This window comes from Macaca nemestrina, chromosome 2 (assembly GCF_043159975.1).
Source record: "Macaca nemestrina isolate mMacNem1 chromosome 2, mMacNem.hap1, whole genome shotgun sequence".
Classification (NCBI taxonomy): domain Eukaryota; kingdom Metazoa; phylum Chordata; class Mammalia; order Primates; family Cercopithecidae; genus Macaca; species Macaca nemestrina.
In genome coordinates, this window is record NC_092126.1 from 64113222 (window position 1) to 64140096 (window position 26875).

The 26875-nt window shown below is 37.9% G+C and overlaps 1 protein-coding gene across 5 annotated transcripts in view; it reads right to left on the reverse strand.

The window, feature by feature from the left end:
* Positions 1-274: 274 nt before the first annotated feature.
* LOC105488516 (serine palmitoyltransferase small subunit B) overlaps positions 275-26875 on the reverse strand; it is a 35221-nt gene continuing 8620 nt past the window's right edge. Inside the window, exons 2-5 of one of the 5 annotated variants that reach the window (XM_071091193.1) lie at positions 18581-18673; positions 7674-7712; positions 6904-6960; positions 275-1833 (exon numbers count right to left, since the gene is read on the reverse strand). In XM_071091193.1, the coding sequence (XP_070947294.1) occupies positions 1571-1801 (231 nt within the window). In that variant the 5' untranslated portion in view covers positions 1802-1833; positions 6904-6960; positions 7674-7712; positions 18581-18673 and the 3' untranslated portion in view covers positions 275-1570. Of the gene's footprint in view, positions 1834-2924; positions 3012-6903; positions 6961-7673; positions 7713-18580; positions 18674-26875 lie in introns of those variants that run through there. The other 4 variants (XM_071091192.1, XM_024794965.2, XM_071091194.1 and 1 more) reach the window with 4 other exon arrangements.

Sequence of the window (26875 nt, forward strand, 5' to 3'; positions counted from 1 at the left end):
GCTACTGGTAGCTAATCCACCTTGAATAAGAAATGTAACCTTTTCAAGTTTCAGGCTCTTTACCTGTAAGTAGGAGATCTTTGCACCTACTCCAACATGGAAAATGTGTCCAGCATGGAGAAGTCCCTTGATAAATGTTAGGTTTTTGTTACCATTTTAAGACCCGTTACCACACTGGATTAGTAAGAAATGATATGCTAGGGAGAAATATGCAATGTACCGTCTAGATATTTAGTGCAATATGAAAAAAAAAAAGTAAATCTGGAAGTAGATATTTACTTACAAAATTAATTTTATTTTGCAAAACTCAACAAATACATGTTCAGATCTGGTTTCTCTTCAAAACATGTGTTTGTTTTTTTAACAAACATGCAAGTTAATTTGGCATGCCAAACATCTTTCTCTCCAGCTCGCCTTGGAAAAAATTTTTTCATAACACAAACAAGGGTGCAAATATTGTTCAAACCTATTTACATTTTTACCCTCTAGAATTACATACATTAATATTTATTGGGAGGAAAGCAAAACTATAAAACTTAGTCTTTGGCATTCACATTCACTTCAGCAGTATAATTAAAACCTTGTATTTGTTTTAAAGATAAACACTTTGAAGGAAATTTAATAAATCTTGTTTTGGCTCTGCAAAAGAGCCACTATATCAAAGCACTTAACTGGAGCTGTTGAGTTCCTGCTGGTAGAATATTACTTCCAGCCTACTTATTAGCTTTTCTTCCTGTGGCCCAATACATGCTTTTTTCCCCTCCGCTGAATAAAAGCACAAAAAGAAAACAATTTCCTTTCTCTTTTTCCCCCAGCATTATGCAAGGCAAGGCAATACCACAAATCACAATATCTGAATTTACTTTGATTATACTTTAGTTTCCTACACTTAAAATTATTTTGTATTATAATACTTACTTGGTTATCTAAAATCAACATTGTTGATTTTAAACGGTTATAAAGCCAGGCTTTAAGAAGCATTTAAAACAATTCATGAACTGTGTATGAAAGGAAATAATTGCCTCCAGCTTATTCTTTTGTATTTGAAGTAAAAGAATTTCCAGTATCATCAGTTTACTAGAAAATAAGACTTAGGGGTTCCATATAATTTCTTCACATCTTTTTATACATCATAAACAAAGATAGGATACTTCTGACAGTAGCCTAAAAAGAATTTTAAAAATTTACCCTTCAGTATAGAATAAGTGTCAAGGGAGTACTTTAAGTATGATTCTGGTAGGTCTGTTATGAGCTTATTTTCCAAAAAAAATTTTGTAGGAAATTGTTCTGATTTTAAATAAACTAAATTCATAGATTTGTGTTGAGAGAATTTGATTTGTGAGGTAAAGTCACTGTATTATCTATGGTCTGATGCACAATGTGGCGTGTGCAAAAGAAACTAAAGAGACATCTACTTCAAACTCCAGGCAGAAAGGCGGAATATAAGAGTGCATAGAGAAGAGAGTGCTTTTCAGGTCAGATAGTGAAGGAAGACACAATAGTTACCTAAATCAATAAGTTGTAAGCAATATATAAATATGCAATGCCATTTCACTGAACGTGAACAAGATCAATTAGAAATGGTACTGTGATATCCACATATTTTTGAGAAAAATTCCCAAGCCAGGCGAATGTGGATTGGAATAAAGACATAGGCAGTGTATACCACCATAGCAATAATGGTTAGTAAGATGGTGTTAAACATAGATCGCTCCCAGGGCTCTAAAACAGCACAGCAGCTAATGATTTGGTATTGATAGTAAAGCCAGGAGAAATATTCCTTCACGCGCCTCAAATCCATGGTTGGCTCCTTCAAGTTGCAGTAAGTTTGTCCTGTTAAAAAATGTAACATATTAGAGGACAAGGAACCAAACAAAGAATCTCTTTAAATTTTCATGATCTCAGCATGTTAAAATCTTTCAAAGATTTGTTAAAGATCAGTGAATATATTACTAACATATGAATATTCTGTAAAATAATATATACTATATACTATATTAACTATAAAAATTAATAGTATTGTCACCACTACTAATAATTACTACTAAAATTGGCAGCAATAATACTATTAGTAACGGTAATATCTATCTAAACATGATAATTGTTATAAATAACTTTCATGATAACAGTACCTAAAAATTGAGGTTAGCCTCATTTTCCTGAGCCATGTATACAAAGAGAAATAAAAGTTAACTTTTCTATTTCCTACAGCATATATTCTAACAGAAGATTTAAAACACGGTGTGCAGAGAAGAAATAATATAGCAAGCCCAAGGCTACTACTCTTAAGAAGGGCATGCTTGCAAATTTAGTCCTTGACTGGCATCTGAGAACGTGGCCTTTGGAATGTTCTCTCCATTTCCTAACAGATAAGGAAGATTCACTGTGCGTAATCCTTACAAGCAATACAATTTATAGTGAATATCTACTGTATTCTGGTAGTCTGGAATTTTTAATTGCCAAGCAAAGTGTGCCCACATGACCAGCCCCAATATAAACTTTGGATGCTGAATTTCTTTCTAATCGGTCTCCCCAGGCAGAAGCTGTACATACATTACTGCAGTTTTTGCTGGTAGAGAAAGGAACTCTTAGGTGGATAATGCTCCAGAATCTGGAGAAATTCATGTACATGCTTCTGATGCGCTCATGAATAGATACTCTGTGGATAAATATATGTTGACTCCCACAAGTCCTTCTGGTGAATCACTGGACATGTGGGTGGTCTTAGGGGTCCCCAAAACAAATGGGAAGCCCTAAGCGTACCTTTGGGTGGTCATTTGGTTTTGTAGTAAAGAACTTATAAAAACCTCGTTAGTGTTTCATTAGTCTTCAGATAGGACCACAGTTACAACCACATGTAAAACTTCCCTGAAAGAAGTCATTTCTTAGAAAGCTTCCTGGGGGCTGGGCGCAGTGGTTCATACCTGTAATCCTAGCACTTTGGGAGGCTGAGGTGGGAAGGTCACTTGAGGCCAAGAGTTTGAGGCTACATGGCAAAACCCCATATCTACTAAAAAAATACAAAAATTAGCTGAGTGTAGTGGCTTGCGCCTGTAATCCCAGCTACTAGGGGGAGGGGGAGTGGGGGCGCTGATGTGGGAGGATGACTTGAGCCTGGGAGGCGGAGATTGCAGTGAGCTGAGATTGTGCCACTGCACTCCCGCCTGGGAGACAGAGGGAGACTCTGTCTCAAGGAGAGGAAAAAAAAAAAAAAGCCTTCCTGGGAGATATTGCAGACTTTCATAGGCATAGTGGTGGGTGTCTCTGAAAATACAGGCTCATCTTTGTGCCTCTTTTGCTTACTCCTAAGAATAAGATGGTGTCGCATCATCAAAGTTCACTTTGATAACTTTTACTATTCAAAGCACAGTGAGGATTTTTAAAGATAATTTCTACCTTCTGATCTGAAAATGTCTCTTTTTTCTTTTGAGTATAAGCAAGATGCATTTGTTCTGTAAGACTGTGGACTCCTTAGGCTATGGGGAAACCCTCATTGATCTTTGTATACTGGACGCTAGGACAATGCATGGCACAAAGATGGTCATCAGTAAGTATTTGCTGAAGGAATGAGTGGATGAATGAATAACAGGTAACCAACTTAAAAAAATAATTATAGAGCACTCATAGTATCAACGTAAGTAGAATACAGTTAGCTATTGTTGATTTTCATACAGCTTGGCTCTCATAAGAAGTGATCCATTTTGACAAGCATCATTTTCACAAAAACTTAAAATGGAAAGCCCCTGTGTGACCAGGTCACAATTATCTGTAATAATGGCTAAGATAATCCAGACAAATAGATAATACAAAACTGAAGCATTCTGACTTTCTTATGGAATGAAAAGTCAGCCTCCCGTCTTTCCTAGAAGCCAGAGTAAAAACTAAATAATTTGATTTAAATTACCTCAATAATTTAAATTATGAAATTTAAGTTGGTAGGTGGACTTCAGTGAGAAGTTACCTCCAATGTTCTTTCCCCCAGCTCTGGCTTCACAGAAACAGCAAAAGTCAATAGGGTTAGGTCTTGGAGGAAATGAATGACAGAAGGAGAGTGTCTTAGTCTGTTTGTGCTGTTATTACAAAATACCCTAGACTGGGAAATTTATAGATAATAGAGATTTATTTCCCAGTTCTGCAGGGTGGAAGTTCAAGATCAAGGGCCCAGCAGTTTTGGTGTCAGGTGAGGACAATGCTCCATCTCTGCTTCTAAGAATGCTATGTACATCACACAGCAGAAGGGATGGAAGGGCAAAAGGCTGACTCTGTGGAAAGCCTTCTTTTATACAGGCTTTAAGTGCCCTAAAGGAAAAATACCATGTATAAGGGGCTGTGGGAAACCTAAGCACAGCTCTGAGGAAGAAACTTTTGAGATAAGGTCCGAGGGATCATTATGAGTCAAATAGATAGAATAGGCAGTGAAGTGGGGAGAACAGCCAAGACAGAGGGAACAGTATGTGCAAAGGTTGTTGGTGGGAAGACGTAGGTTGGTTTCGAGGGGCCACCGAGGGAGCAGGGAGTGTGATGACACTGAAGAGGTGGGAATGGCCAGAGTGAGGGCAGGAGCTATAGGGGCTAGTTGGATAGGTTAACTGTTTTATCTTCAACCTCTGAGTTAGGGCAATGCTGTGGTGGGTTTGAGAGGAGGAGGGGTTAAGTTCATGTGATAACGCTGCATTCTGGAGTAGAGTTGAAATGACTTTGGAGCCCAATTATTTCAGAAAATCTGTACCTCTACTCTTCCCTTGGGCATTACTGTTTTGGAATGAACAGTGTAATGAGAACTTGTTTAAAATATTCTTAATACTCTTCACTTTTACAAATGAGATAATATTGCTTATTTAGAAATATTATTAACTTTTGTCTATATGTCATGGATTTTTATTATTTATTTAATTAATTAATTTATTTATTTGTTTTTGAGACAGAGTCTCACTCTATCACTTAGGCTAGAATGTAGTGGCATAATCTTCGCTCACTACAACTTCTACCTCCCAGGTTCAAGAGATTCTCCTGCCTCAGCCTCCTGAGTAGTTGGGATTACAGGCATGCGCCATCATGCCTAGCTAATTTTTTTTTTTTTTTTTTTTTTTTGTATTTTTAGTAGAGATAGGGTTTCACAATGTTGGCCAGGCTGGTCTCGAACTCCTGACCTCAGGTGATCTGCCCGCCTCTGCCTCTCAAAGTGCTGGGATTACAGGCATAAGCCACTGCACCTGGCCTTGTTGTGGCTTTTACAACTGCACTAATTGCCGGGCTCGGTGGCTCACGCCTGTAATCCCAAAACTTTGGGAGGCCAAGGCAGGCGGATCACCTGAGTTCTGGAGTTTGAGACCAGCCTGGCTTACATGGCGAAACCCTGTCTCTACTAAAAATACAAAAAATTAGCTGAGCATGGTGGTGGGCACCTGTAATCCCAGTTGCTGGGGAGGCTGAGGCAGGAGACTCACTTGAACCTGGGAGGCAAAGGCTGCAGTGAGTCGAGATCTCGCCATTGCACTCCAGCCTGGGCAAAAATTCTGTCTCAACAAACAAACAAACAAACAAACAAACAAACAAACTGCACTAATTAAGCTAGGCCTGGTGGGGCAGGACAATAGTCTCAGATACTAGAGAGGCTGAGGCTGGGGGAAGGATCCCTTTGTCCTAGGACTTCAAGTCCAGCCTGAGAAACGTAGTGAGATCCTGGCAAAAACAAAACAAAACAAAACACTCTAATTTTTTTTTTGAAATGCATTGATTAATTTCCTGGCTATTGCGTTCTCTATTAAAATTAGAATTCCTTGCTTGGGTAGCCCTAGCCAACACCTTAATGATGGCCTTGAGAAAGACTCTGAGCCAGAGGCACCCAGCTAATCTGTATCCAGATTCCTGAGCCATAGAAACTTCAAGATAATTAATGTCTATTGTTTTAAACTGCTAAAAATCAATCAATCAATCACTGAATAAAAGAAACAGCAGATAAAAAGCACACCAACCTGTATAACACCAACAGTGGATACATGGTAAGATCTTGATCACAAATACCCTAAATCTGCAATGACTTTAAATCTGGCTGTTTTAAATATACTTTTGCACTGCTAACCATTTAAGCGGTTAAGATTAAAAAAATTTTTTTTGCCACTTTCCACAATCTCAGCCCTCTAAGTAGCTAGAACTGACATGTGAAGTGTCTCTTGAAAGCACTGATTGTCTCCTTTTCTTTGATTCATTTTCCCCTTATTGATGATAAGCAATTTTAAAGACAGTTTGTGTGTCATTTCTTATTATGTGAAGGTGAGAAGAGCGAGAGTTGGTTATTATTGGTGAACCATCTGCTACAATCTATTGTTAGAATGCACCCTATTTTTAGGTTCTAGATTTGCTTAGGTAATATATTTCTACCTTCTGTGAGTCAACTTTCTTATCTCCTATGGGACTATATACAAGATTAAAAGGAAAAAAACCACTTTAGACAATTTGATGAGTAATGTGGTTAGGAGAATTCATTCATTCATTGAATGAATACATTTTGAGTACTACTATGTGGCTCCTTCTGAATATTAATGGCTTTGGAAAGACTTTATTCTCAGAGGTATTACAGGCAGGAGATGGTCTTCCAGGAAGCAGCAAACTGGACCATGTAACAAACATGCAGTGATCAAGGGCCCAGGAATGAGCACTAAGTGGGAGTAAAGGACATGGAAAAATGCTAAGAAGAAAGCTAGAAAAAGAGGCTGCATTTGAGGAAATAAGATGACAGAAATACCGTGAAATTAATTATCCAGAGATAACCTAGAACTATATGACAGCAAACATTTTAAAGTTCTAAATTTTCACAATGAAATGTGATCTTAATCTATCCACTTCCTTAGAGACCTAGCGCTACATCTCAGCAAAGCTAAACCAATAACTTGAAATGCTTACTTTATTCAGGCACACCATGCATCTCCTGTTTTCAGTTATGTGCTTTTGAAAAGATGACTTTCGATATATGGAAAAGAAGAAGGAGAGAGTAGTTTATTCTTTTTTTTTTTTTTAAGCTTCCTCTAAACTTGATGACTTTAAAAATGTTCTTAGATCTTTCATGAGATTGTGTATTCAAAAGTGGCACTCCTAGGCAGACTGTGATGTGTCTTCAGGCAGGGATACAGTGGCCTGGGTACAGTTTGACTCTGACACGCTGAGACTGTGATAATACCTGCTGTAGACTGAATGTTTCTGTGTTGGAAGTCCACTAAAAGGTTATTTCATAGCTGGGAATGCAGAGAAAATGATTATTTCTTATTTCTGATTGTTGCTACTCTTTTATCAATGGGTGATGATTTTCCTCTCATTAGATTTGTGTGCAGTAGAGAAGGAGATAAAAGTTATACCTCCTCTTTCAGACAGAGAGGGAGAAGATTTGAGACTTATGACTCATATTATGCAGGGGCAGTACTTTGTTCTGGCTTGGATGCAGAAGAAAGTGAATAAATGTAACAATTAAGAAAAAAAACACATGTGGTAACATGAACATTGCTGTATGAGTCATGGGATGTGAACACTGTTGAGGGGAGCTTGCAGGAAAAGTATTGGCTGGGCTTGCTCAGGGAGCTCTTCGTTGTCGTTTTCTGTTTTGGGGAACAGCACTGGTAGGAAGTCAGGTAACTGCAATGAAAGAGGTGTAGCAGATGATTTGGTACAGTGGCATTTACCTTGGAAATATTGCAGAAGATGTGATCCGTAGCCCTCCCCTGCCAAAAAAAAAGTACCCCAAGTTATTGGATTTTCTCATTAAGGAATTTCTTATTCTAAAGGTAGCTATTCTCCTGGGGAAAATAGACTTAGTACATTTTGGTTTAAATTTACTTCTAGAATATCAGAATAAGGGACTAAATAGTCTGAAGGGCCTAAAGTTGATTTTTGGGTTAACTCCTTCTCAACTCACTTTGGAACTCTACATCAATCACTCAGCTTCATTTTTTTTTTTTTTTTTGTGCTTCATATTTGGAACCTGAAAATCTGAGAAGTGATAAAAGCGTCCTGCCAGTTTCAGAGAGAGAGAGATGCTGTATCTAAAAAGAGACTCTTTCTGTACTCACAGTAGCTTTCTTTGGAAACAGCTTAATATGACTTACTCAAGTACAAGCCTTGCTTTAACTAAGTAATTCATTTATTTAAAAAATTAGGAATACAGCGATTTCCTTCTAAAGAACACAGTATGGAAAGGGGGATAAAAATGAGTAACTTTACAGTGGAGAAAACCGATAAGCCCTGCTTCAGGCAGATGATCAAGGCCAACATTGATCATTATTAATCATGTTGATAATAGGTCTTCATGATATGAAGTCAAAAAAGACACTTTACCTCTGTAGTCTTCTTCGTAGTAACCCATAGCTCCAGCCTAATCTAATACCTAAAGCCTAATGTCTGATACCTAAAGAAAGGTATCAGACAAATTGCAATAGAGGGGCATTCTACAAGATACCCGACCAGTACTCCCCAAAACCCCCAAGGTCATCAAAAACAAGCAAAATGTGAAAAATTGTTATAGCTGAAGGAGGCTAAAGGAGGCATTATGACTAATTGTAATGTGATATCCCAGATAGAATCCTGAAACATTAAATGTCCCTGAAAAGGGACATTAAGTAATAACTAAGGACACATGAGTAAAGTAAGAACTTTAGTTAATAGTAATGTATCAATATTGGTTCATTAATTATAATGAATATGTTACAGTAATGTAAGATTTTAAAGGGGACACTGGATGTAGAGTATATGGGAACTCCCTGTATTGTCTTCTTGATTTTGCTGTAAATCTACAACTGCCTAAACAATGAAGTCTATCCAAAAGAGAAAAGATTAATTAGGAAAACCTTCTAAGGTCCAGATTTATCCCTATTCTAAACTCCAGTGAACTTTGCTGATGTTTTATTTCCTATCTGGAAAACTTTTCCCACTATGTACATAGATGAGTAATATCCTTGTATAAGACACTGGTTTTTAAAATTTGTTAAACACAACAGAGAGGAAAAATACATCTTACATTGTGATCCATGGTGTACACACACACACACACACACACACACACACACACACACACACACAGAGAGAGAGAGAGAGAGAGAGTCATATAACTGAAACGAACATCTCTCAAAAGAATACTTTGCAGGGCATGCTGATATTTTTTATTCTATTCTGTTTCATTATATTTATTTATTCTTTTCTATTCTAGTTAATTCTACCTTATTTTGTTATTCTCTTCTTTCATTAAAAACATCCTGATTGTGATTTACTACATTGATTTCTTAACCTACTAATTGCAACCTGCAGTTGGAAAAATCCTACTTTAAGGCTTAAGTGTTAGCTTCTCTAAGATGTCTCTATACTGCCCAATATGGCAGCCACTAGTCACACATGACAATTTAAATGTCTAGTGTTTAATAGCCACATATGGCTAGTGACTACCATATTGGAGAGCAGAGATATAGAATATTTTCAACATTGCAGAATATTTTGTTGGATAGTGCTGTGGACTCTCTCCATCTGTTGCTTGCACTAATGAAATAGCCTAACTACTTGTCTCTTTTTTACCTTATAATCTTCTAAACTGCTGCTAGAATTAACCGTCCAAACTTAACAGATTCATTTCTCTTCTTTTTTTTTTTTTTTTTTTTTTTTTTTTTTTTTTTGAGGCGGAGTCTTCACTCTGTCGCCCAGGCTGGAGTGCAATGGAGCGATCTCGGCTCACTGCAAGCTCCGCCTCCCGGGTTCGCGCCATTCTCCTGCCTCAGCCTCCCGAGTAGCTGGGACTACAGGCGCCCGCCACCGCGCCCGGCTAATTTTTTGTATTTTAGTAGAGACGGGGTTTCACCGTGTTAGCCAGGATGGTCTCGATCTATTGACCTCGTGATCCGCCCGCCTCGGCCTCCCAAAGTGCAGGGATTACAGGCGTGAGCCACCGCGCCCGGCCTCATTTCTCTTCTTGAAAGCCTTTAATGGCTCTCCATTTCCTATGAAATAAAGTCTTCGTTTAAGGCCCTTCACAGTTTCATTTCTTCACCTCTCCAGTTAAATCTCTCAACTCTCCTGCTAAATGCCATTCATTCTAAAGCTTCTGTGTTTTCATTCATGCTCTTTTCTTTTCTTGAAGTTTTCTTGTGCCCCTTCTCTGCTAGATAAACTCCTATTTTAAGCTATTACTTAAAGAAGTTATTTTAAGGCTTATCTTCTATGTCCTTTCTTCTTTGAAACATTCTCAGAAGACCCCTCTCTTGCAAAGGAAAATATTATTACTTTCTTTTATGTGTTACCATTGTAGCAACATTTTTAGTTATGCACAGTCTGTTTCCCCACAAGACTATGAGGGCTTTGGGTACTGGGAATGTACAGCATTCATCTTTTTATCCCCAGTGCCTGGTTGGTGAGCTGGCCTGTTGGCTGACTGAGGGATTCAGTTGTAAGTTGGTTGAGGGCAGGAAGCCCACTCAAACTTACTTAATATTTCCACAGCACAATGTGGGGATCATAAAAGGTGCTTCTGAATTCTCATTGTCTGCTTTCAGGCAGTGAGTTTTAGACAGATTGTTTTGTGATAATTCACTGCAATCTGTTTTTATTTTTTTTATTTTTTGAAGCATAGAAGGGTTCTGGTGCTAAATTTTTAAAAAATATATAACAAGTGCTTTTTAACTTTCTTTTTTTTTTTTTTTTTTGAGACGGAGTCTCACTCTGTCGCCCAGGCTGGAGTGCAGAGGCCAGATCTCAGCTCACTGCAAGCTCCACCTCCCGGGTTCACGCCATTCTCCTGCCTCAGCCTCCCAAGTAGCTGGGACTACAGGCGCCCGCCACCTTGCCCGGCTAGTTTTTTGTACTTTTTAGTAGAGACGGGGTTTCACTGTATTAACCAGGATGGTCTCGATCTCCTGACCTCGTGATCCGCCCGTCTCGGCCTCCCAAAGTGCTGGGATTACAGGCTTGAGCCACCGCGCCCGGCCTTTAACTTTCTTATAATGCTAAAAGTTAATGGACTTTGCAGGTGAATAAGAAAGACTTATGAATTAGTTTTAAATCCTATTAAAATAGCTCTTAGAAGTGCTTACTCTAGGTGAGTAATAATTTAAGATTGGTAGGTAGAAAAGTGGTTCTAATGGGAAAAATTCCAGGATGGGAACACCTGGACACTTGAAGACTTGAATTCTATTGCAGCTCTTTTCCTCTCTTTCTATTTATTTATTTTATTTGTGTCTTTGGGTAAATTCCAAAATCTTCTTGTGTCACAGTTTCTCCATGTGTAAAACTAGGATAATTGATAATTGTCTCTAAGCCTGTTTGAGTGATGTAGTAAGGAGAGGTGGAATGGGTTTTAGCTCTTTAGATGTAATAGTAATATTCACAGCAACTGCAGTGTCTTGTCATTACTTGTGGATGGGTAAAACTTTAAACCACTTGTAAGTTTTCATGAAATTATAGACTCAAAGAGTCTTTGTGGAATATAACAGTTACTTCAACAATGGAGTGATTTGTATATTTGATGGGGAAAAAACTACCCCTTATTTATGTTCGCTAATTGAATTGCCTAGTACCTTAAAATAAATAAATAAATACACATGTGTATGTAGCCATGATTGCAAGCCACTAGTTGAAAGGTATTGGAACCTCTAAACAAATGGTCCAATTTTTTTTTGGGCAGGGCCACCGCACACTATTTTTTTTTTTTTTTTTTTTTGAGACGGAGTCTCGCTCTGCCGCCCAGGCTGGAGTGCAGTGGCCGGATCTCAGCTCACTGCAAGCTCTGCCTCCCGGGTTTACGCCATTCTCCTGCCTCAGCCTCCCGAGTAGCTGGGACTACAGGCGCCCGCCACCTCGCCCGGCTAGTTTTTTGTATTTTTTAGTAGAGACGGGGTTTCACCGTGTTAGCCAGGATGGTCTCGATCTCCTGACCTCATGATCTGCCCGTCTCGGCCTCCCAAAGTGCTGGGATTACAGGCTTGAGCTACCGCGCCCGGCCTAACCGCACACTATTGTGTGGGCTGTGCACTGCACAACCAATGTGATGGCTCTTGTCTCGGGGGCCTAATCACAAGCTGCATCTTCATGTGAGCACAATTAGATTCACAGAGATACAAAGACATGCAATTTCTTATTGTATCAGAGACATGAATGTGGTTTAAGTTCATCTGATTAATGCCAAAACCCCATATTGCTTCTGTGTAAGAATTAGACATAAACACATTTTATTGGCTGCTCAGTTTCCAGATATTTTGCTCTACATTCTATGTGGGTGACCCCAATGTTTTCTGTGCCCCACTATAAATTCGATCCTTTTTTAAACTTTTAGGGGAGAATTTCCTTTTCATCTTAGAATACTCCCCAGCCTTCCTTTGGCAACCAATTCCTCATGTTGACAGCAGAGTGCATACCAGAAGTCAGACTAGAGGTGAGGATTTGGAGTCCAAGTTTTTAGAGAAAGCTGAAAAAAACAACTTAAAAGTTTATGATGAATCAAAGCTAGGGAAGAAAATTGAACAACTACAGGGCAATTAAGGAACTTTCTCTGCACATTCATTAGTTGGATAATTTTATAGACCCTCTAGAGAGTAAGAAACAAACAATTGTAAGTCAAAGCACATTATTGGTTTAGGCAGCAAAGTTACTCTAATTAAATTTTATAATCTTATACTTGGAAGTTTACTGAAATCATTTACTAGAAGGAAAAAGTCTCTCTAACAGTTTAGTCAAGTTTTTGTTGATACAGTGTTTTGTGTTATATACAAGAACAGAGTGTTTTGTGGCTACCTGAACTCACCTTATTTTATTTATGTATTTATTTATTGAGACAAGGCCTCGCTCTGTCACTTAGGCTGGAGTGCAGTGGCATGATCACAGTGATTGCAACCTTGAACTCCGGGGCTCAAGATATCCTCCTGCCTCAGCCTCCCAAGTAGCTGGGACTATTGGCGCATGCCATCACGCCTGGCTAATCCTTAAAAAACAGTTTTGTAGCGGCCAGTTTGTACTTTGTTGCCCAAGCTGGTCTCGGACTCCTGGCTTCAAGCAATCTTTCCACCTTGACTTCCCATAGTGATGGGATTACAGGTGTCAGCCACCAGGCCTGGCCTGCACCAATTTTATTGCCTTCCATTTGTATTAACACTAACAAAAGCAAAACAACAACAACAATAACAACAACAAAAACACATGTATTTCTAGTCCAACTATCAATTGAAGTCATTGTGCAACATGACATGTGTTGAGTAACTGCAATTTCAAGGCAGTCCTTTTTTTGGTCATCTTCTAATAGATTACAGAGGAATTTATGAATGAGAAACTTCTGGCTGGGAAAGAAAATTCGGAATTTGACTTTAACAAAAATTCTCATGATAATATAGAAAATACTAAATTCAGATTAGATTAATCTCAATATTGTGTGGCTATCAAAAAGAAGATACATATTTAGAAAATAAAAAGAGTGCCACATACATTGATGCTGAGTAAATACTAGGAGTAGGAAGATAAATTTGTAACAAGGGAATGGTCTATCTTGTCTTGCTCCTGATGTCCTTTCACTTCCTAACATAGAAACAGGACAAGGATCCCTGTTTATTTCTGGCAATACTGGAAGGGAGAGTATGGCTTCTAGGTCAAGGTTTAGCTACAATGTTATTTCTTAGGATGAGCTTCTTTATAACTATGTTATTCAAGAAGAAAAGAAACTTTGTTGTTATCTAAAGAAGGAAAAGGGAAAATATATAGCTTCCGAATGGCTTTTTCCTTTCGAATATATTGTTGCCAAGGGCTGCCAGCTTGTTTTTAGAAGCAAAAAGTGAACAAACTGCAACATTAACAATGGCATTAAAGCCACTAAAAGTTGTTTTCTAAGTCATTAAAAGTGTATCCACATTCATAGAAGCATTATGCACAATAGTCAAAAGGTGGAAGCAATCCAAATGTCCATGGACAAATGGATGGAAACATAAGATGTGGTGTATACATACAATGGAATATTATTCAGCTTTAGAATAGAAGGAAATTCTGGCACATGCTGCAACATGGATGAGCCTTTCTTGTTGAAGAGAAATAAGCCAGTCACAAAAACTGTATGATTTCACTTACATGAGTTTTCTAGAGTAGTCAAACCATAGAAACAGAAAAATGATGGTTATCAGGGGCTGGGGAGATGCAGAAATACAGAGTTGTTGTTTAATGGGTGTAGAGTTTCAGTTTTGCAAGATGAGACAGTTCTAGAGATTGGTTGAAGAACAATGTAAATATACTTAACGCCACTTAACTGTACTCTTAAAAATGGCTAGGATGTCAAATAGTTTACCACAATTAAACATTTTAAGAAATCAATGAGTAACCCTAAAAATTATGAAGGACTGAAATTTTAAAATAAACTTTAAAACAGTCTGAACAATATTTTTTTTTTTTTTTTTTTTTTTTTGAGACGGAGTCTTGCTCTGTAGCCCGCGCTGGAGTGCAGTGGCCGGATCTCAGCTCACTGCAAGCTCCGCCTCCCGGGTTTGCGCCATTCTCCTGCCTCAGCCTCCTGAGCTGGGACTACAGGCGCCCGCCACCTCGCCCGGCTAGTTTTTTGTATTTTTAGTAGAGACGGGGTTTCACCGTGTTAGCCAGGATGGTCTCGATCTCCTGACCTCGTGATCCGCCCGTCTCGGCCTCCCAAAGTGCTGGGATTACAGGCTTGAGCCACCGCGCCCGGCTCTGAACAATATTTTTAAAAAGTTATTAAAAGTCAATGAGAGTCTCAAGTTGGAATGGGGCATTACCAGCCTAGCAAAATCACACCAATGTACCATACAAAGGTGAATAAGCAACCGCAAAGGCCTTCAAATAATAATTGTGAGGTCCCAATTGGGGTTCCCTTCTTGGTTGTCAAAATAGAAGGGGAAAACTCGGAAGAGCCAAACCCCCAAGAACCTTCTTGAAAAGAGAGCTGATATATTTAGGTATGCTCTTGGCATTGGTGAAATTCTAATAGCTTAATCTTCTACAGTACTTGAGGGAATTGTGAATTCTATGATATGCTTAACTGCCTTAGGAAAGGCTTGATTTTTTTTTCTAAGGCCTTTGTTTTTCTTAAGAGCTAGAAGCCTGACCATGAAAAATTAAGCCTTTTTCTCTTCCCTACCTACTGTTATTACATTTTATGAATCTTCAGCAACTGAAGACCTTTATCCAGTGAATAATTTGAGGGTGAAAAAGGTGCGTTACTACAGTATTGATCTGTCAGGAGCACATTCTCAGAGTTCTGCTGAAGCAAATCTGGTTGTATAAGGAGCTGCTTAGCCGAGACCTTTCCAATAGTGTTTTCTAGCATTAATTGTCCTTTTCCTTTGCACTGTTTTGGGTAACATTGAATAGACATGTTTATACAACTTTTTATAAAATGTATTTATTTGTCTTTCCCACTTCTACTTATTCTTTATTTCTTATTACATTGTCTGGAAAGCTGTGGCAATGAGGTCAGTGTTTTTCCTATTTTGGTGACTGACAACATTGAACTTTCATAGATGTGATTTTGTGACAGTAGTAATCTAGCTTGCTGCCCTTTCATTGTCCTCAGTTGACCTGCTTCTGTATCTCAGTTATTAGTGCTTTTACAGAAAAGAGTGGATGCTGGGCGTGGTAATCCCCACACTTTGAGGGGCTGAGGTGGGAGGATCTCTTGAGCCCAGGATGTTGAGGCTGCAGTGAGCTGTTGTCATGCCACTGCACTTCAGCCTGGACAACAGGGTAAGACTCTGTCTCAAAAAGAAGAAAAAAAAAAAAAAAAAAAGGAAAAGAAAAGAGTGGAGAACTAGGCGGATCAGGCCATAGAGACAGGCATAGCATTGATAAGGTGCTCTCTCTGCCAATCCCTGAATCAAGGGACATTTCCCTGCTTGGTTAGTTATACTGATGTATTCCAGGTCAGATGGTTTCAGAGACAGAGACGGAGGGGAAGTGAGAAGGGAAAGTAGGAGTTTATAGTCAAATTCATGAGTATTCAGTCAAAACATGTTGCTTTAGGCACCTAAATTACTTAGATTTTATAATCTTATACTTAGAAGTGAGTTACTGCAATGATATACTAAAAGAAAAAACTCTCACTGACAATTTAGCCAAGTGGATTTCTGATTCTCCTGAGAACAGTGTGGAGATATTACTGTTGGCTTCATCCTCCTTCACCTGCTCCCAGCCATATGGCTACCTACATGCTTCCAGTGCAAAGCAGAGGAGTGGTGAGATAAAATGATTTACTCCCTCTGAATAAAGCTGGCTTGTTGTCAGGACGAATGCCAGAGGGAATCTTCCAAAACATAAAAATACTTATATTGGGATATTGTAGTAAGTCAGATATTAGCTGCCCAAAAGCTATGTCCATGTCTTGGAAGCAGTGAATATGACCTTTTTGGAAGAAGTCTTTGTAGCTCAATTAAGTTAAGGATCTTGAAAAAAGAGCATCCTGTATTACCCAGATTAGCCTTAAATCTAAGGACAAGTGTTTTTAAAAGAGAGACACAGAGAAGGCCCTGAGAAGACAGAGGCTAGATCAGAGTTATGTAGCCACAAGCCAAAAAAAAAAATACGCCCAAAGCCACCAGAGCTGGAAGAGGTGAGGAAGAATTCTCCCTAGAGCCCTTGGAGGGAGCACAGCCCTGCCAACACTTTGATTGCAGACTTCTAGCCTTTGGGACAATCAGAGAGCAAACTTCTGTTGTTTTAAGCTGCAAAATCTGTGGTGATTTTTTACAAGAGCCCTAGGAAGCAAATACAGATATCGTCCTTAGAAATGGTAGAATCTTATAATGTGAACTGTTTGCAGGGAACAGAAACTTTTTTTTTTTTTTTTTTGGGATTGAGTTTCCTATGTTGTCCAGGCTGATCTGAAACTCCTGGAGTCAAGTGATCCTCCTGACTTCAGCTTCCCAAATAGGTAGGAATATAGGCTTGCACCACTGCCCCCCAACCCCTGGCAGAAACAGCAGTTTTCAGTACCAGTGTGGTAGGCAATGGCTAGATGCCTAACTTAAATTATCCCTGTTTTGAAGATGAACAAACTCAGGCTCATGAGGCCATGTGGAGAGCTGGCTGGGAATCCTGCTGACAGGTGTTATAGTGAAGTGGTTACAAGCTTGGGCTCTGGTCCTGTCTGGGTTTGCATCCCAACTCTATTCTTACTAATTTTGTGACCCTGGCCAAGTTACTCAATCACTCTGACCCTCAGTTTCTCTAACTGGAGAATAGGAATAAGATAACTTAATTCACGCAAATGCTGGGATGATTAAAGAGTATAAAATATTTAGAATAACACATAGGAAGAGCTAAGTGAATGCTAGCTATTATGATTATTACCACACTATGCTAATATGCTGTTGCTAGATTATGACTACCAGGCAAAGAATGAAAGAGAATGGGATCATTTTTAAGGCAGGGCATGTGACTTTTATTGGTTACTAAATTCAAAGCCAGTTTTAGAGAGGTTATTCTTCAGAATGTTTATTCAATTTTGGTGTGGCTGTCATAAAGGAGACAAATAGGCTTCAGCAACCTCAATGGCACCTGTTCTTTCTTGAATACCTTACAGTGTTTTACAAATGCCAGGCATCCTACAAGTATTTTTGAATTAGTAAAATCGAGGCTTGTTATCAATAATGTTAAGGTAATATTGAGCTTTCACAAATATTTTTAAATGAAGAAACTATTGCCAACCATTTCAGAGTTACAAATCTCCGAAAACACTGTAGCAAAAGGGGAAGGATTAGGAAACAATCATTCATAAGAGAAATCTATTTCTTTTTGTCCACGTCCCCTACCCTTGGCTGATAGGTTACTTTTACTACAGGTCACTCATTATAATTGAATAAAAGTGGACAGGCAGCTAGTAGTATCTAGGTGTTTTTTTGTAATTCTATTTCCTTTTCTTTCTTTATTAAAAATAAAGGAACCAGAAAGAAAATTAATGTTCTATTATAAACATTAGGTATCTTCATTTTAATTGTTAATATTTTTTGAAAATAATGTTTTCATTTTACCATATTTTTCTCTGAATTTGTCTGATCTGGTTAATTAAATGCTTATTAGAACATATATTCCTCTCTTGTACCAAAGGTCTTCAAGGATAAGATGCTGCTCCATTTAAATAAAAGATGAAGGATGTCGAAACACAAGCAGCCCCTTCATTGAAACACAAGCAGCCTTTAATCACTAGACCCATAAATAAGACAGTAGCTGGTGCTACGCAATTCTAACACTGGCACTGGTGCTGGGATTGGCCTTTTCTAGGCAGGAGTTCTTAACCTGGAGGTCAAGGACTTGCGGGGAGGGTCCTATGGACCCTTTGCAATGTATGGAAATTTTGTATAAACATTTTTCGGCATATGTTTCAAAGGAGCTTGGAATATCCGTAAGCTGAGACCACCAAATCACTAAAGCTAATTGCCCCATTTTATTCCCTTGTATCATCTCAAATGCCAATATAGTATCCAGTGTATAATAAATGATTGCTGGCTGCTTAGGAGAGAACTAGAAGCTTCATTGTGTTAATGACACCATCTCACAGTGAAAAGGGGCAGACTTCTCAAAGGAAGCCTCCATGATATAATCAGAATTTACTTGCCTAAGAAAGTCCAGGTCTGGGTCTTCAGCCTTGCTCCTTCACGAAATGATCTAGTGTGGGTTACTTCTCCTCTCTGGGTTGCTGTTTCCTCATCTGCAAAATAAAGATTTGAATTAAATAAACCAAAAGATGTCTTCAAATTTTAAAACCATTCTGTCCCATGTAAAAGGTCATTAAACCACTTAGATGGATAAACTCTCACAAGTCTAGAATGTGTTATAAAAACAAACTTCCCCAACCTAGTAAGGCAGGCCAACATTCAAATTTAGGAAATCCAGAGAACGCCACAAAGATACTCCTAGAGAAGAGCAAGTACAAGACACATAATTGTCAGATTCACCAAAGTTGAAATGAAGGAAAAAATGTTAAGGGCAGCCAGAGAGAAAGGTCGGGTTACCCACAATGGGAAGACTGTCAGACTAACAGCGGATCTCGTGGCAGAAACTCTACAAGCCAGAAGTGAGTGGGAGCCAATATTCAACATTCTTAAATCAAAGAATTTTCAACCCAGAATTTCATATCCAGCCAAACTAAGCTTCATAAGTGAAGGAGAAATGAAATCCTTTACAGGCAAACATATGCTGAGAGATTTTGTCACCACCAGGCCTGCCCTACAAGAGCTCCTGAAGGAAGCACTAAACATGGAAAGGAACAACCAGCACCAGCCACTCAAAAACATACCAAATTGTAAAGACCACTGATGCTAGGAAGAAATGGCATCAACTAACGAGCAAAATAACAGGATCAAATTCACACGTAACAATATTAACCTTAAATGTAAATGGGCTAAATGCTCCAATTAAAAGACACAGACTGGCAAATTGGATAAAGAGTCAAGACCCATCAGTGTGCTGTATTCAAGAGAATCATCTCATGTGCAGAGACAAACAAAGGCTTCAAATAAAGGGATGGAGGAAGATCTACCAAGCAAATGGAAAACAAAAAAAGGCAGGGGTTGCCATTCTAGTCTCAGATAAAAGAAACTTTAAACCAACAAAGATCAAAAGAGACAAAGAAGGCATAATGGTAAAGGGATTAATTCAACAAGAAGAGCTAACTATCCTAAATATATATGCACCGAATACAGGAACACCCAGATTCATAAAGCAAGTCCTTAGAGATCTACAAAGAAACTTAGACTCCCACACAATAATAATGGAGAGTTTCACACCCCACTGTCAACATTAGACAGATCAATGAGACAGAAAGTTAAAAAAGATATCCAGGAATTGAAGTCAGTTCTGTACCAAGCAGACCTAATAGACATCTACAGAACTCTCCACCCCAAATCAACAGAATATACATTCTACTCAGCACCACACCACACTTATTCCAAAATTGACCACATAATTGGAAATAAAGCACTCCTCAGCAAATGTAAAATAACAGAAATTATAACAAACTGTGTCTCAGACCACAGTGCAATCAAACTAGAACTCAGGATTAAGAAACTCACGCAAAACCACTCAACTACATGGAAACTGAACAACCTGCTCCTGAATGACTACTGGGTACATAACAAAATGAAGGCAGAAACAAAGATGTTCTTTGAAACCAATGAGAACAAAGACACAACATACCAGAATCTCTGGGACACATTTAAAGCAGTGTGTAGAGGGAAATTTATAACACTAAATGCCCACAAGAGAAAGCAGGAAAGATCTAAAATTGACACCCTAACATCACAATTAAAAGAACTAGGGAAGCAAGAGCAAACACATTCAAAAGCTAGCAGAAGGCAATAAATAACTATGATCAGAGCAGAACTGAAGGAGATAGAGACACAAAAAACCCTTCAAAAAGTCAATGAATCCAGGAGTTTGTTTTTGGAAAAGATCAACAAAATTGATATACTGCTAGCAAGACTAATAAGAAGAAAAGAGAGAAAATCAAATAGATGCAATAAAAAATGATAAAGAGGATATCACCACCAATCCCACAGAAATACAAACTACCATCAGAGAATACTATAAACACCTCTACGCAAATAAACTAGAAAATCTGGAAGAAATGGATAAATTCTTGGACACATACACGCTCCCAAGACTAAACCTGGAAGAAGTTGAATCCCTAAATATACCAATAACAGGTTCTGAAATTGAGGCAATAATTAATACCCTACCAACCAAAAAACGTCCAGGACCAGACAGATTCCCAGCCGAATTCTACCAGAGGTACACGGAGGAGCTGGTACCATTCCTTCTGAAACTATTCCAATCGATAGAAAAAGAGGGAACCCTCCCTAACTCATTTTATGAGGCCAGTATCATCCTGATACCTAAGCCTGGCAGAGACACAATAAAAAAAAGAAGAATTTTAGACCAATATCCCTGATGAACATCGATGCAAAAATCCTCAATAAAATACTGGCAAACCGAATCCAGCAGCACATCAAAACACTTATCCACCATGATCAAGTGGGCTTCATCCCTGGGATGCAAGGCTGGTTCAACATATGCAAATCAATAAACGTAATCCAGCCTATAAACAGAACCAAAGACAAAAACCACATGATTATCTCAATAGATGCAGACAGGGCCTTTGACAAAATTCAACAGCCCTTCATGCTAAAAACTCTCAATAAATTCGATATTGATGGAACGTATCTCAAAACAATAAGAGCTACTTATGACAAACCCACAGCCAATATCATGCTGAATGGGCAAAAACTGGAAGCATTCCCCTTGAAAACTGGCACAAGACAGGGATGCCCTCTCTCACCGCTCCTATTCAACATAGTGTTGGAGGTTCTGGCTAGGGCAATCAGGCAAGAGAAAGAAATAAAGGGTGTTCAGTTAGGAAAAGAAGAAGTCAAATGGTCCCTGTTTGTAGATGACATGACTGTATATTTAGAAAACCCCATTGTCTCAGCCCCAAATCTCCTTAAGCTGATAAGCAATTTCAGAAAAATCTCAGGATACAAAATCAATGTGCAAAAATCACAAGCATTCTTATACACCAATAACAGACAAAAAGAGAGCCAAATCATGAGTGAACTCCCATTCACAATTGCTTCAAAGAGAAAAAATACCCAGGAATCCAACTTCCAAGGGATGTGAAGGACCTCTTCAAGGAGAACTACAAACCACTGCTCAACGAAATAAAAGAGGACACAAACAAATGGAAGAACATCCCATCCTTATAGATAGGAAGAATCAATATCATGAAAAAAATGGCCATACTGCCCAAGGTAACTTATAGATTCAATGCCATACCCATCAAGCTACCAATGACCTTCTTCACAGAATTGAGAAAAAACAACTTTAAAGTTCATATGGAACCAAAAAAGAGCCCACATTGCCAAGACAATCCTAAGCCAAAAGAACAAAGCTGGAGGCATCATGCTACCTGACTTCAAACTATACTACAAGGCTACAGTAACCAAAACAGCATGATACTGGTACAAAAACAGAGCTATAGACCAGTGGAAGAGAACAGAGGCCCCAGAAATAATACAACACATCTACAACCATCTGATCTTTGACAAATCTGACAAAAACAGGAAATGGGGAAAGGATTCCCTATTTAATAAAAGGTCCTGGGAAAACTGGCTAGCCATAGTTAAAAAGTTGAAACTGGGTCCCTTCCTTACACCTTATACTAAAATTAATTCAAGATGGATAAAGGACTTAAATGTTAGACCTAAAACCATAAAAACCCTAGAAGAAAACCTAGGCAATACCATTCAGGACATAGGCATGGGCAAGGACTTCATGTCTAAAACACCAAAAGCAATGGCAACAAAAGCCAAAATCGACAAATGGGATCTAATTAAACTAAAGAGCTTCTGCACAGCAAAAGAAACTACCATCAGAGTGAACAGGCAACCTACAGAATGGGAGAAAAATTTTGCAATCTACTCATCTGACAAATGACTAATATCCAGAATCTACAAAGAACTCAAAGGAATTTACAAGAAAAGAACAAACAACCCCATCAAAAAGTGGGCAAAGGATATGAACAGACACTTCTTAAACAACAACATTTATGCAGCCAACAGACACATGAAAAAAATGCTCATCATCACTTGCCATCAGAGAAATGCAAATCAAAACCAAAATGAGATATCATCTCACACCAGTTAGAATGGCGATCATTAAAAAGTCAGGAAACAACAGGTGCTGGAGAGGATGTGGAGAAATAGAAACACTTTTACACTGTTGGTGGGATTTTAAACTAGTTCAACTATTGTGGAAGACAGTGTGGCGATTCCTCAAGGATCTAGAACTAGAAATACCATTTGACTCAGCCATCCCATTACTGGGTATATACCCAAAGGATTATAAATCATGCTGCTATAAAGACACATGCACATGTATGTTTATTGTGGCACTATTCACAATAGCAAAGACTTGGAACCAACCCAAATGTCCATCAATGATAGACTAGATTAAGAAAATCTGGCACATATACACCATGGAATACTATGCAGCCATAAAAAAGGATGAGTTCATGTCCTTTTTAGGGGCATGGATGAAGCTGGAAACCATCATTCTCAGCAAACTGTGGCAAGGACAGAAAACCAAACACTGCATGTTCTCACTCATAGGTGGGAATTGAACAGTAAGATCACTTGGACACAGGAAGGGGAACATCACACACCTGGGCCTGTTGTGGGGAGGGGGCAGGGGGAAGGGATAGTATTAGGAGATATACCTAATGTAAATGATGAGTTAATGGGTGTCACGCCCCAACATGGCACAAGTATATATATGTAACAAACCTGCACGTTGTGCACATGTACCCCAGAACTTAAAGTATAATAAAAATAAAATAAAATAAAAAAAAACAAGACCCAACAAGCCATCCTTGTTTGAAATATTATTTTTAGAAAAGGTCACAGTTTGAAGACGTGCCATTGGCTAGTGATTCCCCAATTGTACTCTGAGGATTATAAAGTGCCACAGGTACCAGGGCTGAGGGGAGGCCCAAGGAGGGGCAAAGGGAGGGGCTAAGAACACCCCACTTCACTTCTGTTGGAGCAGACTGCTTTTGGTCTGCTCTCTAATTCAGTTTCTGGGTGAGATTTTGTTTGTAGAAAATATTTCTTAACTTTATTAGTCTATCTTAATATCCATGAGGGGCACGGGGAAGAGATTAGATTAATCACTATCTATAAAAAATCTGTCTTTAAAATCACATTAGATATAGTCGGAAGCACTAAGGCTTATATCTTATTGTATCATTTATTTGATGCGTCACATCAGGCATGTCATACAGTCTTTCTCAGTGTTTTTCCTCACATATAGAACAATGATATTGTCTTATGCATAGATTAGTTGTGAGAATTAAATGAGAAAATATCTGTGAAAATGTCTTGTAATTTGTGAAGCATCATAAAGATGGTTAGTGTGTCTTCAGTAGTTAGCCCCAGGTTTTGGCACTTTGCCCTGACCATTTGTAGCTTTTTTGTCCATATGAATTAAGTTATAGAATGTATGTATGATCAAATTTCCAGATGTTCCCATGTTATGGGGTGAGGGATAACAGACTTAGCAGATTGCAGATTCTGAGAGTAAAATGGGGGACTAAAAAGGTCCTGTTCTTCCATACAAAAAGATAATTGGTAAGGATAAGATTGGAGAAAATTTTGCTTATAAGGAGTTCAGGTAAAAATACTAAGTATTTTTTACTGGCTTCAAATTCATTTTAAACCAATAGTATTGTGACATGACTGCCAAATAAATAAATAAGCGGTCCAATATTCTTTCATATCTATAGAAATACAGTGTCACAGATGAGAAAAAGGGGATATGGCTTCTGGACTTGATTAGCACTCTTCCTCTAGCTGTTAAAATGGTCACTCCAGCAAGCTAAGCATATCCATACAAAGCTAGATGGAGAAGTCCTGGAAAGTTTCCTCTGGTAAATGCTGAGAGAAGATTTTGGGGGAGGAATGTGTCATGGAGGTCTTAAGAGATCTAAAAGGGATTAAAGGGTGTTATAGACTGTCGTGGAGGAGAAGATTTGGAACTATTGTATTGTTTTCAGGGGTGAATCTTAGGAATAACTTTAAACAATAAGAGCTGTCTAAAGGGGAATGGGTTATGTGGTGAGGCAGTGAGAGCTCCATTAGGAAAATTGTTCAAGCAGAGGCTAGACAACACCTTCTAAGGGTTGCTATGAGTCACGAGGCAGGTTTGAAGAAGATATTACTAAAATGTCACTGATTCTGAGATAGTATTTCTACAGTAGAATTAAATACTCCACTAGAGAATTATTTACTTTTTTAAAAATGTTTTTGTCATATTAAAAAAAAAAGTGTGGATTTTGAAATTGGCAAACTGGAGTTTGCTATTGAATGGTATTTGGATATTGTTTAACCTCTTTGAACATTAGTTATGTCATCAGTAACATGGATATTATCAATTATTTCTGCATTATTGTGGAGATTAAACAACACAACATTGGTGAAAGATCCTTAGTAATGACTTGTCTTAGCAAGGGCTCAAAGATAGTAACTTTTGTCACAATTATTATTTGTTCCTTCTATTTTCTACATGCATTTTATTTCCTCTTATCTAACAGATTCCTTTTAGGTGATTCTACTGAATCCTTCAGGGACATATGATATAAGTGGGTGAAATGATAATTCCCATGAGTCTGGTAGAAAGAATTCACCCTGAAGGAAGTTGGCAGGTCGCAGACGTACTGAGTCATCTGTTTTGTGTTTGCATTGATGCTTGTTTCCTACTAAACAGAGGCAACTTGTGGAACAGCTTTTCTTTGCTGTTGTTCTAAATTATAACCTGATTTTCCTGCCCATCAAAACCAGAACTAGGCCAACCTGATTGATTTATTTTTTCTTTGTTCAAAGTTTTAGGCAATAAAACAACCTATTAAAATTTTAAAGGCCCAAGCTCTCCATCGCAGAGTAGACATGATATCTGCAGCCTCCAGGAGTAAGAAGGGTTAGTAACTGAACTATTGGGCTCAGTTATGTATGTTTCTATGTCTAATTTTTCTATCATTAAAGTGAACCTAAATCAATTTTACTTAAAATTACTCTTCAATGGTTGAGTTGATAAAGGAGAAGCAGTTTACTATTCTTAGAAAAAGATCAAACACATGAAATCCTGTTCTCTCAAGCATATTGCTAAATATTAAGTAAGAATCTTCCACTTCAAATGCATTGAACTAAGGGACAAATGTACTGCGACTCCACCTCCCCGTGACAGTCCTTTGGTAAAGAGTTCACATCAAATTTTTTAAGTTGTTCACTTTGTTTCTTAACTACTTTTTGCTTTTCCTTCTAAAAGTCAAATTTGTACTCCACAGCATTAACTATTCTCGACTTTTTCCCTGCCAAATATGAGAATTCATTTTTTTGATTCTATAAACAAGAAACAAATTAGAATCTATAGCTAATCAAAACTGATAACTGTGAGAGTGGGAATGATCAAGGTACAGCTTGTTATTGCTTAAACAGTTGCCTTGTTTATGATGACAAATAATTAGATTAAAAAGCTGCATGACCAGACTGTGAAATAACTTATTTAAAGGATTGTTAGAGGAACTGGGCCTATTTAACATATATTATTCATAAAGCCCATGAAACTTGAGTAAGCACTTTCTACAGTATCTAATTTAGTGAGGACTAGTGATATTATGTTTGAGTACAAAGGTAGAGACAATTAGACAACATTTAGAAGAAGTTGTTGAATTTTTCTGTTGCAGCATTATACAATATGATAGCAATAATAATATGTATAAATGTATATTTATAAATATATTTTTGTATTATTTCTTTGCATTATTTTCAAATGCATATATTTATATCAACTAATATGTTTGTGTATCATTTTTAAATTTAAAAGTAACCAAATTAATTTATTTTATCATTTTAAAATAAGGTGTCAATTATGTTCTTAAGAGTTTACAGTTGCTAAATATTACATCAGAAGGTTATTTATTTCTAAATTTCATTTCCATTATGTTGGTTCCATTATGTTTAGCTTAAAAGATTTTAGAGAAGACCAAAGGTAAACTTTTTAGGAAAACATTTCTTTAACTCTTAACCTCACTAGAGAGATAAGGTTCTATGTTATGTGACAAATAATGCTTCTCCATCAATAGTATAATATATTTTAAAACTGTCTCTAGAAATAGTACAGTTAATCAGATTTTCTTGACTCGTTGAGTGACAAATACTGACTTTGGTACATTAAATTCAATGTTAGTGAAGGTAGATCAGATAAAGAACGTAGCTAAGTCAGAAGACTTTGTTGACAACTTTAAGAGAAATATTGTTGCTATGCTAATAGATTTTGGTTTTTAATCACAAAGAATAATTTC